General features: G+C 57.9%; 2 protein-coding genes across 3 annotated transcripts; one reads left to right on the top strand and one right to left on the bottom strand.

Annotated features, from left to right (window-relative positions):
• Window positions 1-789: 789 nt before the first annotated feature.
• Mgat4b (alpha-1,3-mannosyl-glycoprotein 4-beta-N-acetylglucosaminyltransferase B) lies at window positions 790-10820 on the top strand. 2 transcript variants are annotated; one of them, XM_041664057.1, is made up of 15 exons: window positions 790-1590; window positions 6417-6602; window positions 6698-6838; window positions 6936-7069; window positions 7484-7530; window positions 7793-7906; window positions 8075-8150; window positions 8285-8399; window positions 8684-8814; window positions 9011-9118; window positions 9198-9391; window positions 9789-9867; window positions 9947-10034; window positions 10113-10225; window positions 10316-10820. In XM_041664057.1, exons 1-15 carry the CDS (start codon window positions 1494-1496, stop codon window positions 10337-10339), a joined length of 1647 nt encoding a protein of 548 aa, XP_041519991.1. In that variant the 5' UTR covers window positions 790-1493; the 3' UTR covers window positions 10340-10820. The 2 variants fall into 2 exon arrangements, with proteins under 2 accessions (XP_041519991.1, XP_041519989.1); XM_041664055.1 differs by lacking the exon at window positions 790-1590 and adding an exon at window positions 1780-1948.
• A 1301-nt stretch (window positions 10821-12121) lies between these two features.
• On the bottom strand, window positions 12122-14065 carry Ltc4s (leukotriene C4 synthase). The gene is made up of 5 exons (XM_041665706.1): window positions 13974-14065; window positions 12950-13049; window positions 12803-12873; window positions 12635-12716; window positions 12122-12364 (listed from the first exon to the last, which is right to left on the bottom strand). The coding sequence occupies exons 1-5, from the start codon at window positions 14029-14031 to the stop codon at window positions 12223-12225; spliced, it is 453 nt and encodes a 150-aa protein (XP_041521640.1). The 5' UTR covers window positions 14032-14065; the 3' UTR covers window positions 12122-12222.
• Between the last annotated feature and the right edge of the window lie 835 nt (window positions 14066-14900).

The following is a 14900-nucleotide window of genomic DNA, read 5'->3' as shown; positions in this document are numbered from 1 at the left end:
TAGCTGTGCCTTGCCTTCTGTGGGTCACCTGACACCCCTCCCACCGCCCCAAGATTTTACTGTGCAGTCCTGGCTGGCCTCTGGATCACACACCCGAAGGGGACACCATCCCCAGCAGGGCCCTCCTGGACATACACACAAATGCAGGCGTGTGTGTGTGTGTGTGTGTGTGTGTGTGTGTGTGTGACCACAGCTAGCATGCGAAGATCGGAGAACAAATCGCAGTTGTTTCACTTCTTCCACCATGTGTTTCCCGAGGAATGGAACTCGAGTTAGTAGCAGTCATCACGCGGGTCCTGCGTAGCTCCATTTTACAAAGTAGCATTTGGTTCCATTTTGAATGGCGGTGAGGCCCAAGCAGGGAAGTAGACATGGCGCTACCAAAATGCATGCCCAGAAGCTGCCCTCCTGGCCCAACCAGTCCTTTCATTATGTGTCCAGTTCCCGGTTCAGCAGAGAAAGTCTGTAATGAGTCCCTGTATGAAAGTGCGAGACCAGACCAGCAATAAAAGCTGAGGCGGTCGCTGTACAAATTGGAGCCAGAGCCCGGAGTCACCCCGCGGACCTGGTGCCCCTCTAAACTGCAGGTTGAGCCCGACTCTCGCCCACGGCACGCTGGCACAGGGAAGCTAGCCGGCTGGGCTCCGGAGGGTGCTCTACTCCTACAGACAACGACTCTGTTACTCCTGAGAGCGGCCCATTGTCCTTGTTCCATAGAGTAGGAGCGCCTCCCCCGTCCACAGCATACCGTCCGAGGCGCAGCAGAGAATGTCTTGGGAAGGCGGTACTGGTGGGCGCAGGAGAGGGCAGTGGGCACTCCTGGCCGTGCTGGTTATCTAGAGAGAACCTCAGCCGGGTCTCTCGGGTCCCCTCCCAAGCCTAGACCCTCTCGATCGGGAGGAGGGCTTGAAGGTCCATGAGATCTTCCTGGAAGCCGACTTGTGGGGCTGGCCCCTCCGTGGTCTGTCCCTGCTGCACAGGAGCTGACCTTCATTCATCACCACCGTAGCCTCGACTTTCCTGAGACTAGACCACCTCTCCCTCGGAGCGCGCTATTCCACGCGCAAGCCGTGGCCCCGAGTCGGGCCCACCGAGATCCCGGGCGCTGGCCTCCCACCCCGCCCCCTCGTGGTGCTCCCAGCGGCAGCGGGTGATGCGGCCCCTTTAAATCCCGGTCGCCCCGCCCTTCGCCGTCGTCTCGGCGGCGGTCCCGGATCCAGCCGGGCCGCGGCTCTTGCCGCCTTGCCCAACCCTGCCCGGCCCCGGCCCAGCCTCCGAACGAGGCCGCTAGCGCCGCGCACCGCGGAGGAGCAGCCAGTCCGGCTCCCGCCCGTCCCTATTCCCGCCCAGACCGTAGCCGCCTCTCCCGGGCCCGCAGCTCCCCCGCGCTCCGGGGCCGGGGCCCCCGCCGCCTCCCGGCCCCCGCGCCCCGGCCCCGGTTCCCCGGGCCATGCGGCCTCGGCCCCGCCGGCGCCCGCCGCGCACCGGGGGAGATGAGGCTCCGCAATGGCACCTTCCTGACGCTGCTGCTCTTCTGCCTGTGCGCCTTCCTCTCGCTCTCCTGGTACGCGGCGCTCAGCGGCCAGAAAGGTGAGCCCCCACCCCGTCGCCGCCCGCGCAGGCCCGCGCCGGGTGCACCTGAGCCCCTCCCATTGTCGCCCCACTTGTTTGCTGCTGGCGTAACGAAATTCCCCGGGTCGGCCGGGCCGAGGAGGGCGGGCGAGCCAGCGGTGACCAGTTCCCGGTCTCTCCGTGTGGCGCTCTGGACTGGCCTCTCTGCCTGCGGTTATTCCCATGCCAGGGGCGGGCGCTCCCACTGGCAAGTTAAGGACCTATGGAGTTCCCACCGAGGGGCAGAGGCACAAGGTCACGGAGGTAGTTGTAATCAGGGGGCACCCAGAGAACGCGCTGCCGGCACAGACGAGAGCAGACAGTGTTATTGAGACAGGTGAGGAGAACAGTTAAGGCATCCATCCTCCTGCCCCATTCACTGGTGCGCTCGGCTGCAGCCCGTCCCTGTGAGTGCTGCTCTCCGGGGGGCCTACAGTCTTCTTCCTGGCTCTGGGCATCAGGACTCCTAGAGGGCGTCCTGATCAACTAACTCGGGAACCCTGATATGTGGCCATTTGGTGTGGTTTTCTTGGCCCACCTCAGCTCCCTGATACACCTTTGAAGCTTGGTCAGGCTGGCCAATCCACACTATGGCCTCTGGGCCTGGCCAGCCCTCTTGGGAGTAGAGGGGCGCAGGCCCTAACACTGTCCGGAGTTCCTCTGAGCTAGGTTGAGTTGCCCATCCAAAAGCTGCTTCCTTCCTGCCTGCCTCTGGTCTTCCTGTCATATCAGGCTGCAACAAGCTAGCCCTCTCCCTTCCTCAGGCTGGCTTTCAGTCCCCCCAGGTTATGTTAAATGAGCCTGGGGAAAGAGGCAAGGGGAAAGTCCACCTCCCACCACCAGGCTCCTGCCTCGTCAGCCCAGTGCAGCTCAGCCTTCTCTGGGACTTGTCTTGTTTTGGTGGAGGCCTGGACTGGCCTTAAGAGAAACACAAGCCTGGAACTCTGAAGAGATTTCCTAAAGCCTGACAGAGAGAGAGTGTGTGTGGTCAGGGCAAAGGCGGTGGGATGGGATGAGCTATCAGGAACGGGTTTGGCTGAGGCAGAGTTCTCTGTAGGTAGGGCGTGTCACCCAGGACACTCTGAGCCCTTGGGAGAGTGGCCATGGAGGCTGTAGTAAAGCCATGTCTGAAGAACTGCGGCCAGGTTGTCTGGTTGAGGGCAGGCCATTAGCCCTTGTGTCTCACCCTCCGTTAGGCAGTGGCTCCTGTGTGCTTCCTACAACAGTCGTGTGGCCCAACTGATGTCAGGACACCTCCTGAGGGAGTAACCAGGAGACTGGCACTCTGAGGGCCTGGGGAGCAAGAGAGCCAGGGAAGGGTGGGGCTCAGATGCAGAGTTCTTCTTCCTGAGGGACAACAGGCCCAGGAACCTGTGCCACGGAGAGGAGAGGGTGGTGGCTGGCCAGCCCTGTCCGGGGGCTATACTGTTTCCAAGGGTGTCCAGCAAGGCCAGGGGTCTGGACATCAGGAATCCGGGCTGTGAACCCTTCTCATTCTTCCATGCCGACAACTCTGTAGGAAGCTCATAGTGAAGCCACACTTAGTCAGCCGCTAGATTGGAGCTGGTTCCCAGTTTGCAGTGGCTATAGGGCTCAGGAGAGGACCCAGTACTTAAGAGAAAGGAAGAAGAACCGGAAGGGAGGATGTAGGCGGGAAGCCAGAGAGGAAAGAGACAGCAGGAACAGGGGTCACCCTAGAAGCCTGGGCTAAGAATGGGAAGGACTCAGACTTGGCCAGATGCTCCTAGGGTTCAGGATCCAGGTTCAAATGCAGCCTTGGCTATATCCATTGAAGCAGCCAGACATTGAGGGATCAAGCTATAGCCTCAGCTAAGCAGCTGCTGAACTTGCACCTGAGGAGAGACAACCACCCAGCCCTCCTCAGTGTCCAGGCTTACGCTCTCACTGGACCAGATAACAGTGATGGACCATTCCTCTCCTAGAATCCTAGGAGGCTGCGAGACCTGGAGACAGAGCGAGCACCTGCTGCTCCCCACCTCTGCGTCCTGCCTTCTTGCAGTTCATAGCAGACCTTTGGCTAGGCTTGGTACTGCCCTATGGTCCTGAGCTTATTTCCCCTTCTCTAAGTACAATGTGCAAAGTCTGTACCCCAGCTTGGTTCTGAAATCTGTTTCCTCTGCCAGGAGGGAACCAGGTGGAATATTGCGGTTTGTGAGCCTCAGGGTGTGTTTAAAATCCTGCTTGCAGAGTATCACAGGCCCGTAGCCAGAATCGTCTATTATAGTATGGCCAGTGTTGCAGTCCACCCCCGGGCCAGCTCCATCCCATTTCCCTGGGATAGGAAACTGTGGATGGAAGGCCCTCTGCTTCCCAAGAAGCCCTATCCTGACCTGCTCCACACACCCAGAGAGACCAAAGAGTCCCCAGGCCCTTATGACTCACCTACCTCACGACCCAGCTCACCAGAGGTGTGGGTTGCCGGGATGGTCTAGTGAAGTCCCCCACTTTAAGAACAACCCATAGGGAGGCAGTCACACAGCTTGAGTTTCTGGATTTGAAGGATGCAAGGGCAGAGGGGACCCCCCAGTCAGTAGACCTGGGAATAAGATCACTGGACTCTTAGAGTGAGCAACAGCAGACAGAACCGGGCCGGAAGAGTATGGTGGGCCTCTCAGGGAGAGGTCCTGCGGAGTTCAGAGAAGTGACAGCAGCGTCGGAACATGGACGGCAGCCAGGCCCAGGAACCCAAGGGGCCGTTACTTGCTGGTAAACAGAGCACTGGCCTTAGGAAGGGAGGCCAGGATAGGGATCCAGTGGTGTCCAGGCTTGGACGGTCAGAACGGTTCAGAGAAGTGCTGCCCACCATGACCTACCTGAGGCAGTCTAATGCAGGCAGATCTTGGCTTACTTCCAGAGCAGAGCAGGTCTGAGATCTGTGCTATTTCCTCTGTCTCCTCCACGGCCCCCCTCAGTGTTGCTTGGGATACTGCCAGTGATACAGGCTGCCCTTTAACTCCACCGTGAGGGGAAGGCAGGGGCTTCCCATCTAGAACGAGGGAGGCACCTGTCTGTCTAGGCCACTGTGAACTACCTCCCTGGCTGGCTCTGACGGCCTGGGTACCTCTATCCCTCCACTCTGTGTCCTGTTGGTATAGCTCAGTGCTGGGAGAGTGAGGTTGTGGGTGGGATCTCAGTGTTCAAGGGTCAGGTTTCCAGGGTAACCTGGCCCCTAAGCCCAGCTCTGAGTCTCACAGATCCTGTAACTCGATTCCCTCTTCCTTCCCCTTCAGTCTGTTCCTAAGCCTGGGTGTGGCCTGGGACATTAGCCCTGGGTAAGACAGGGTATAATATTGGGATTGGGGGAGGGGGGGCTCCTCAGGTAAGGGATGCCTCAACAGAATCCACTTGACTTTTCTGTCTCCAACTCTCTTCCTTTTCCTCGGCATTCCTCCCCTTTGACCTGCCCTGGTTGCTCTGAGGAGGAAGTGTCCTGAAGTGACTCCACTTGCCTTGAGCCTCACCTTCCCTCTGCCGGCCACTCATCCCGCCTTCTGGTGCTGTTTGCCCACCAAGGATTTGATGCCTGGGGATGGGGTGGGATTTGGAAAGGCTTCCTAGACTCAGAGAAAAGGCCTTGAAGGCTAGGGGCAGATGATGTGGGATCCAGGCAGAAGAAACAGCTTGTGCAGAAGCCAGACATCTGACAAAGCAGAGGGAGGTGTACATGGTAGCAAAGCAAGAGGACAGAAGCTAACCAGACAAAGGCCTGACTACCCAGCCTGGCAGGCTGCTGCTGGCCCCTAGCCAGGGAGATACTGTTTATCCTTCTTGCTGTTGCGCCCCCCCCCCCCCCCACCAGCGAGGCCCAGGTGCTTCTCACCCTGGAGACTCTCCTCCACCCTCAGGCAGCTCCCCTCAGGGCCCCAATTACTCCTCCTATCTGGGTCCTGCTGCTGTTAGCTCTGGAGCAGAGCTGAGGGTCTGGCAGTTCTCCTTGGGGTGGCAGGGACCTTCTAGGTGATCCAAGCCTAGCACAGTTCACTTGTGGTTGGGGCTCTGGCTGTGGACTGGTTGAGCAATCCCTGGGCTCGTTAGTCAACTTCATCTGTTGATGTGAGCATGGAGGTGGACTGGGCTCTGCTGAGTGGGTGTGAGGTAGAAAGAACCCAGTGAGTGAGCAATTAGTGACAACCATGAGCAAAGAGCAGCCCACCCCCACCCCCCGCACACCACATACACACCCATACACCCTGCAGGAGCACACAGTCACAGGTACTCTGGACCAGCCTGACTCAGACTTAGGGCGAGAGTCTCGGGAGGCTGGCTATAGCCATAGAGCCTTAAGAATGGGGTTGTCTGTCATTGCAACCTTGAAGGGAGGGCAGGAGAGAGGCAGAAGGCTGGGGTTTAGGAGCTTCTTGAGGAAGAGCTGTGTCCTTGTGCCCTGAATTGGGACTCTGGGTGTCTGACTCCCAGCAAGGGGCACAGTCTTCAAAAGCAAGAGGGGACTTTGGGACTCCGTGGGTGGAGAGGGTTCAGTCTGAGGCGGTCCCAGCCTGTACTTACGACTGCCCCAGGCCTGGAAGGTGATCATACCCCTTCCCATCCTGGGTACGTTAAAGGATGAGAGAACTGGCTGGGGAGGATCCTCTTGCTGGGGCTTTTCAACCCCAGGCTGAACATCAGTAACTTCACATGAACTGGTGTGTGTCCCCTAGTTGGGGTGTGGCAGGCATACCTTTACAGGTGCGCTGTTGCACAGACAGGCATGCTGTGGGGCTGGGTCTGCAAGCGACTGTTCCCTGATGTTAGCCTGTGTGTGTCACCCCCCTGCTCCCCACCAGGTGACGTGGTGGACATTTACCAGCGGGAGTTTCTGGCACTGCGAGACCGTTTGCACGCGGCTGAGCAGGAGAGCCTGAAGCGCTCTAAGGAGCTAAACCTGGTGCTGGACGAGATCAAGAGGGCAGTGTCTGAGAGGCAGGCTCTGCGGGACGGAGAGGGCAATCGTACTTGGGGACGCCTAACTGGTGAGCTCCAGCGGGATGGGATACATGGAGGTCTGCAGAGCTGGGCTGTTTTCAGGCCCAGCAAAATCTGACCTGTCCCTTTCCCAACCACCCAGAGGATCCGCGACTGAAGCCGTGGAACGTCTCAAACAGGCACGTGCTTCATCTGCCCACTGTCTTCCACCATCTGCCACACCTGCTGGCTAAGGAGAGCAGTCTGCAACCCGCAGTGCGGGTGGGCCAGGGCCGCACGGGAGGTATGGGCGTGACCCGGGAGGGGCGAGAGACGGGCAGAAAGGCTGTCCCCCCCCCCCCCGGAGCCCTGCCCAGTGTCACCCCTCCGCGCCCCTGCAGTGTCCGTGGTGATGGGCATTCCAAGCGTGAGGCGCGAGGTGCACTCGTACCTGACTGACACATTGCACTCGCTCATCTCGGAGCTGAGCCCACAGGAGAAGGAAGACTCAGTCATCGTGGTGCTGATCGCCGAGGCGAGTGGCCCAGGGCCTGGGGATACAGGAACATGGAGGGGAAGACACAGTAACGATCCACCGAAAAAGAGAAATAAAAAGAGAACGGCATGGGGACCAAGGGGGACAGGGACACCAACAGAATTGCAGTCTTAGTTTCATTCGCAAATGGATCAAGACAAAAAGTTACAAAGATGAATCTTTGCACCCCCTTGTGGAGACACTGGTTATCTGGTTCCCCTCACCCCACACTCCTGACAAGGCTGTTTTCTTGTAACTGTGATCACAGCCAGGCTCAGCCCCTCATCTCTCTGGGCACTCAGGACAGGAAGTCACTCACCCCTATATATGGGGACATCTGAAGCCCACACTCCTGCCCCTCCCTCTTCCAGACCATTTTGGGTAGTAAGCTAAGCGTACTTGGTCTTCCCACAGACCGACCCACAGTACACCTCGGCAGTGACAGAGAACATCAAGGCCTTGTGAGTACCAGCGACCAGGAAAGGTTGCTGGAGGGAGGGCAGCCAGATGCCTGCCTCCCCTAAGAGGAGACCTGCCTGTGGGGGGAGGGGCTTCCCTTCTCTGTTAAAAGAGGGAAAGTGTGTGAGGGCCCCAGCCTTTCCAGAGCCCCAGTGCCTCAGGAGGATAGTGGAGGAGAGGGGCGTTTGCTCAGTGAGCTTTCTGGGCAGGGCAGTCTGGAGAGCTCCCAACCTTCTTTTGCCCACTGAATCTTCTCCCACCTAGGTTCCCCACAGAGATCCATTCTGGGCTCCTGGAAGTCATCTCCCCTTCCCCTCACTTCTACCCTGACTTCTCCCGCCTTCGAGAGTCCTTTGGGGACCCCAAGGAGAGAGTCAGGTACTTATGCTCAGAGTCACCAGCTGTATGTTGGTGCCAGGCCATGTCTCCTTGGAGGACCCTGGCTGGTGGGCCGGGTGGGGCCTACCTGCCTCAGGGGCTTCTCTGTGGCAGTCCCCTGGAGGTGGAGTTGTCTCTGCTTCTAAAGCCCCTCCCCTTGGCCCCCAGGTGGAGGACCAAACAGAACCTCGATTACTGCTTCCTCATGATGTATGCACAGTCCAAAGGCATCTACTATGTGCAGGTCAGCTGGAAGCTCTTCTGCCCACCCTGAACCCTGATTGACTTTGCCCTTGCCTACTCTGCACATGGTCACACTTGGGGGAGGGACCCCACTTCTGCCCTGTTCCCAGCCCCCTACTGTTCCTCCCTGTGCAGCTGGAGGACGACATTGTAGCCAAGCCCAACTACTTGAGCACTATGAGGAACTTTGCCCTCCAGCAGCCCTCTGAGGACTGGATGATCCTGGAGTTCTCCCAGCTGGGCTTTATTGGTAGGCCACCCCGTGCTGGTCCCGTTAGACAGGTGATAGCCCTTCAGCCCACCTATGCCCCTCCATCTCACAGCCCCAGTACCTCACTAGAGAGCCTTGCTGGAAGCGCCCTCTGTGTGAGGATGTCCCAGAGTCCCCAGCCCTGCCCTGTCTTCTTGAACCCACACCTTCCCAAAGTCTGCCCACAGGTTTGCTGTGAGATGCTCCACATTGGCCCCCACGAGGAAGAAGTAGGGTTTAGCAGTGTTTTCCACTCAACCCTTTTCCATGATTCCTGCCCTCAGGGAAGATGTTCAAATCATTGGATCTGAGCCTGATTGTGGAATTCATCCTTATGTTCTACCGAGACAAGCCCATTGACTGGCTTCTGGACCACATCCTGTGGGTCAAAGTCTGCAACCCTGAGAAAGATGCGGTGAGCAGGAGATGCTTGGAACCAGCACCAAGGAGGCGGGCCATCAGCTGCCAGTTCATACTGTGTTCTTGGCTGTGCCTCTTTGGCAAGGAGAGAACACTGCTGGCTGAGGAAATCCCCTGGTTATCCTAAGGAAAGGCCCTATCCTTGGAATCTGGGCTGAGCTAAACCCTAAGGTGTCACTCTCTGTTCACAGAAACATTGTGACCGGCAGAAGGCCAACCTCCGGATCCGCTTCAAGCCGTCCCTCTTCCAGCATGTGGGCACTCACTCCTCACTGGCGGGCAAGATCCAGAAACTGAAGGTGGGTATGCCACAGAGTTTGATAGAGCCCTGCAGAGGCCGGGCTGAGGATGCCACTGATGCCTGCTGCTCTTCTCTAGGATAAAGATTTTGGAAAGCATGCTCTACGGAAGGAGCATGTGAACCCCCCAGCGGAGGTGAGCACAAGCCTCAAGACGTACCAGCATTTTACCCTGGAGAAGGCCTACTTGCGAGAGGATTTCTTCTGGGCCTTCACACCTGCTGCAGGAGACTTTATCCGCTTCCGCTTCTTCCAGCCACTGCGCCTTGAGCGGTCAGTGCTCCCCGGGGAAGAGGACAGGCTGAACACGAGCTAGAGGCCTCAGCATGTATTTCTGGGTCTCTATGAGGGGATTATCTGCCCCCATCACCATCTAACCCCACCATGCCTGTTTCCTTACTGAAAAGCACTCCCCATAGTAGTATTAACTACCTTGTGAGGACTAAGGCAAGCAGAGCTATCTTTAGGTACTCGGTGACAACCATCACCACAGCCTCAGGGGAAGGCCCTGGCTGCCTGGCACAGCCCATGTACTGTCCAAAATGGTGCCCAGTATCCCCCCAGCACCTGGAGGCCCATCTGATCTAGCCTAGGCATGGCCTCTCTGCTGGACCTGGGCAGTGTGCCCAGGCAGTACCTCATGGCTCACTGGCCTGCTTGGCGCCTGCAGGTTCTTCTTCCGTAGCGGAAACATTGAGCACCCAGAAGATAAACTCTTCAACACTTCCGTGGAGGTGTTGCCCTTTGACGTGAGTGTGGTGGGTATGGGTGAGGACTGGGGCTGCCTCCTCCTGGCCAGCCACTCCAGCCCTGTGGCTTTGTCCTCAGAACCCGCAGTCAGAGAAGGAGGCCCTTCAGGAGGGCCGCTCAGCCACTCTTCGGTACCCTAGGAGCCCTGATGGTTACCTCCAAATTGGTGAGTAAGGCAGGGCCTGTGTGGGATGGGCTTTTGGGTGTGGCTTTGTTTTTACTTCTAGGTATCGCCCTTCCACAGGCTCCTTCTACAAGGGTGTGGCCGAGGGGGAAGTGGATCCTGCCTTTGGGCCCCTGGAAGCACTGCGCCTCTCCATCCAGACTGACTCCCCGGTATGGGTCATCTTGAGTGAGGTGAGATTGGCTGGGTGCTGGGATGGGACCAGCCTGCTAGACCATAAGAAGCCCCGTGACACCTGCTCATCCTGAGCCTGACTCTTACAGATTTTTCTGAAAAAGGCCGACTAAATGGAAGGTTTCCAAGGGTGCTCCATGGCCGGCTCTGGAGCCCACGGTTCCAAGGGTGGTGTTGCTGCTGCTGCTGCTGCTGCCACCGCCCCAAAGGACCAGGCATATCCACCCCACCCAAAGGGTTCTGCCTGGCAGGCGGCTCGGGCTGGCCTGGGGTCCACCGCTGGCCCGGAGGCCCCAGAAGCTGGTGCTGCGCCGGGCCGCGAGAGGAGACAGGCGGCCCCCACACTGTGCCTGAGGGCCGGCCTGCTGCCGCCCAAAAAGAACTGAACCGAACCGTTTGCCCCTGGCCGGTCGGCTTGAGCCAGGCCGTTTTAGAAGAGCTTTTTCTTGGGCGCCCGCTGTTTGCGGCGCAAACACTGGAATGCATACACTACTTTATGTGCTGTGTTTTTTATTCTTGGATACATTTGATTTTTTCACGTAAGTTCGCATATACTTCTATAAGAGCGTGACTTGTAATAAAGGATTAATGAAGTGTATGCCTCATAGGTGCTTGTTCTGGCCAGGCACTTGCCTGTCTGCCTCTGTATTTGGCCTATCCCCCATGGCCTCCCACTGGGAGATTCTCCTCCAGTTCAGGCTGACTACTTACTGAAGGTGACTTCGATCTCTGTTGTGCCAGAGACTGAGTCCCAAACCCCCTTTTTACCATGTCAAGTATCCCAGTGCGCTGTTGGCATACCTCAGCATGATCTCATTCCCACTTAGCAGGAAGGTTTTGGCCACTGAGTCAGTAACTGGGGCTTTCATGGACCCAAAGTTGTACCTACCTATTCTATAGGAATCCGCTTCCAAAGCATTCTCTTGTCATCTTGGGGTGGCATCACAGCACCCACCCCAACTATTGTAAAGACCTGAGCCCCTGAATGCTTCAGTAGGGGAGGTGTTAGCCAACTTCTTTCCTGTTCCCCCACCCCCTTTCATGGTGGTGCTCAGTGTCATCCCTGTTCCTCTTCCCTTGGTCTCATGTAGTAGAACCCTGGTATGTGTGTGTGGCAGGGCCAGGAGTTGGGGGTACAGAGGAACTGAGACAGTGAGGCTGCCCTGGAACTCACGGTAGCTCAGGCTGGCCTTCAGTTTATGCCACAGCTTCCCAAGTACTGGAATTATAACCAGGAACCACAGCATCTGGCTCATTTAGAGACTATAGTCTTCTCTAAAATAAATGGGCCATCTCCACCCACCTCAGGGCCTTTGCACACGATGTCAGGCCTGTTTGAGAAGTATTTTCCCTGGCCAGCTAGGATAAGAAAGTCATTTAGAGATGTTTTGTCAGCAACCTTCCTCAAGTCCGGCCCTCCTCAAGCACCCTGAGGTCCACTTCAGAGAACTTATTGCTGACTACATTCCTGGTCAAGCTCACTGCTATGTGGGCCTCCGCAGGGACCGTGAACACCTACACTCATCTGATGTTGGAGATCTAGGGCTGATCAAAAACAGGAACCCAGTTCTCACTTGGGGAAAGACCAACTGATTCTAGTTGTGAGGTCGGGGCTGGAAGTGGAGGACAAGGCACACAAGATCCCAGCAGCTGAGGTTCAGCCTGAGAGGAAAGAGAGCCACAAGCACAGAAAGGAGGGTGAAGGGTGGCTATCTCTGGAAATAAATGTCAAGGCAGAGGTAATGGCACAGGCAAGGTGCTATCTAGAGGAGGGTATATATAGTGAGAGAAGCTCCAATCCAAGCAAGCCCATGCCGCCTCCCAAAGCCTGGCTACGTCGGGGGATGGGGCCCTCGGTAAGCAACCTTCTTCGACCCAGAGAACGTAGGCGGGACAGTCGTGGGAACTTTAATTAGAAACTGAGATTCGGAAGCGGGCACCCCTGCGTTTTGCTCTAAGCTCTTCACCAGTAGCGCTGACTCGGAGGTCCTTCGCCTCAAGCCATCTGCAGGAGGGCCTGAAGTCTTCTGAAGAGCGCTGCCTGTAGCGTGCCGGGGAGGAAGTGGACCAGCAAACCCAGCGCGGCCATCGCCACCAGCAGCCAGAGCGCGCGCGCGCCCGCGTACAGAGGAGCCAGCCTGCGGGCGGATCTCAGCGGGAGTTTGGACAAGGCCCCGCCCCACAGACTTAGACTCCGCCCCCGTCGTGCCAGACGGCCCCGCCCCTCAGGCTCAGGCCCCTCCCACCGGGCTAGACCCGCTTCCTCGGGGAACGTCGGCCCACCTGTGGTCCCCGAAGGCTTTCTTTCCCCGGGTCCCCAGCCGCCGATCACCGCCTCCCACCCGCAGAGCCGCGTCCGGGAGCGACCCTTCCCTGCCGTGCTTTCCCGGAAGTCCGGCCTGAGTTACCTGAGCTGCGCCGAGCGCGCGTATCCCTGGAAGTAGCGGAGGCGCGCAAACAGGTAGAACAGTCCGCACAGGGCTGCGGCGCCTGCAAAAGGCCAGGCAAGCGCGGTGAACACGCGCGCCCGCCACCCGGGGACCACCCCCCGAGCGCACCCCCGCGCCGTCCCGCACCTTCGTGGAAAAAGATGCCGGCGACCCAGAGCGTGGCGAGGAACAGCGGGAAGTACTCGCTGCAGTTCACCCTGCGTGGGACGCGGTGGGTGAGCGCGCGGCCGGACTGGGCTGACACCCGAACCCATCCGGATCCGCCACACTCACTGGGCTCGGAAGACGCGCTCGAACTCGGGAGGTCCAGAAGTGAGTGGCGGCGACACGTGGAAAGCCCTGCGCGCAGAGATCACCTGCAGGGAGAAGTAGGCTACGGCCGTGGGACGTAGGAGTCAGGTGTGGCGCCTAGGGTAGACCCTGTCCCCTAGCCCTCTTCCCCCTGCCTCTCGCTAAGCGACTCTCTTCTAACTCCCTCCTCCGACCTGCCCCATCAGCTGTGTTCTCTGGAGAGGCCCAGTCGGCCTGGCCTGAGGATTGACTGGCGTGGTGCACGCATCAGTAACACCTGTCGGTGGGCGGAGCAACAGGATACTACTTCTGAACTATTTGACTTGCAAAGCACAGGCAAATGCCCACCTCCCGTTCTTCAGGTCTGGACCCCAGTCTTTTAGTTCCTGAGAAGCCAGTGTCCCAGGACAGAATTGGCACCAGGAACAGGAAGCTCACGTCCTGTCACTAAGAGACCCTTGTTTCCCTTCTACAGAGCCAGCCAGAAGGGACCCTGCCTCAGGCCAGGCTTACTGAAGCTTGGGTCTCAGTGCCACCAAACAATGGCAGAAACTCTTGTCTCAGTTTCTGTTTAGACATCAGGAGCCCAGCTCTACCTGGCAGATACATGCTCCAGGTACCTGTCCCAAGGGCTCACCCCATCTAAGCCCATAGCTATCCGGCTATGCATCATACTTCCAAGCAGACACCAGCCCCCACTACAAGGCAGGTGCCTGACACGCATTTCCTCAGTGGCCCCTCGGCAATCGATGCCATCCTTCATCTGGTCCCTTGGCTGTGCACTCCTCCAGACCCTGACCCATGTCATTTGCCACGGCTCCCCTGCAGACATTCTTTTGGGGCTTCTTCCTCGCCCCTTAGCCAGGACTCAGGCCCTTTGACACCAAGACTCCAGTAGCTCTAGAAGAGTTTGGAGCATGGGCTGGAAGTACCCCCATTCCCTAACCCAAGGACCTGAAGGACAGACAGCAGATTGCACCCGCCTCCCCAACAGGAACCAGCGCACCTTGCAACAGAACTCCCAAGAGGGTGACAGTAGCCAGAAGAGCCACATCGTCCTTCATGGTGCCAGTCACAGAGTCAGCTGGAAGGTTCTTATCAGCCAGTGTGCTGCTTAGAACTGGCCCAGGAGAGGAAGAACCTCAGTACCCACCCCACCCCTTCTCAGTAGAGGCGGGGAGGGGTGGGGGCCTGATTGTATCCACAGAGGCAGGAAGCCTGGCTAGGCTGGGAAGGTAGAAACCAGGCCTGTGACAGCTCAGCCACTTCCCGCCATTGTTCTTGACCCTTCTGGGTTTAGTCCTGTGATAGTGGTGCTCAAGCTCCTCACCCAGGCCCACCCTAGCCTTGGATGCTTCCAGCCATCATGTCCTCCACGCCCTGTATCTTGGTAGTTTCCCAGTGGCCTTTCAGACCTGCCCTTACTCCTGGGTTCAAGGTCAAGCTCCCAGCCCTGACCTCTCCCACACCTACAATTATTTAACCTGTATAACCTGTACCTGCACCTCTATCTAGGGCTACTCTGTGACGCGTAGTGCTGACACATTCTTCCCAACTCTCTTTGGCTTCATACTGCTGTCCAAGTGTCCTCAGCCACCTACTCCATTCTTGCTCCTTCTCGGCACCCTGAGGCCCACCACCCTCAAAACCCCACAGGCTCATGAATAACAGCGTCTATCCTCACTCGGGCTTTGAGGGAACATTAGTCTCTGGGCCAGTGTGTTTGCCCAGCATCCAACCCGGCTCAAGGCTTAGCCCCATCCTTCCCACAGCAAACAGAGCTGACAATTCCTCCGCTGCCAGACTTCTGATGTAGACACGTGTGCCAGGGCTGATGGGAGAAAGCGAGACCCCGTTCTGGAAACTTCATTAGCAGTTTGGAAAAGGAAGCTCAGCTGATGAAAGCTGAGGATTCACGTTGGTGAGCCCTTGG

The sequence above is a fragment of the Microtus oregoni genome, unplaced genomic scaffold, assembly GCF_018167655.1.
Source record: "Microtus oregoni isolate MIOR12 unplaced genomic scaffold, Mior012 000015F_ref0000493, whole genome shotgun sequence".
Lineage (NCBI taxonomy): Eukaryota > Metazoa > Chordata > Mammalia > Rodentia > Cricetidae > Microtus > Microtus oregoni.
Note: the sequence above shows the minus strand (reverse complement) of the source record. Positions and strands in the feature narration are given on the sequence as shown.

Bases quoted from the DNA above. Each gene is read 5' to 3' on its own strand.
- Mgat4b (XM_041664055.1), top strand. From the start codon at position 1,795: ATGCCAGGGGCGGGCGCTCCCACTGGCAAGTTAAGGACCTATGGAGTT. The intron at 6,839-6,935 runs GTATGGGCGTGA...GCGCCCCTGCAG, and splicing joins GGGCCAGGGCCGCACGGGAG to TGTCCGTGGTGATGGGCATT. The intron at 9,868-9,946 runs GTGAGTGTGGTG...CTTTGTCCTCAG, and splicing joins TGGAGGTGTTGCCCTTTGAC to AACCCGCAGTCAGAGAAGGA.
- Ltc4s (XM_041665706.1), bottom strand. From the start codon at position 14,031: ATGAAGGACGATGTGGCTCTTCTGGCTACTGTCACCCTCTTGGGAGTT. The intron at 12,717-12,802 runs GTGCGGGACGGC...GGCCTTTTGCAG, and splicing joins CGGCATCTTTTTCCACGAAG to GCGCCGCAGCCCTGTGCGGA. The intron at 12,365-12,634 runs GTAACTCAGGCC...ATCCGCCCGCAG, and splicing joins GCGCGCTCGGCGCAGCTCAG to GCTGGCTCCTCTGTACGCGG.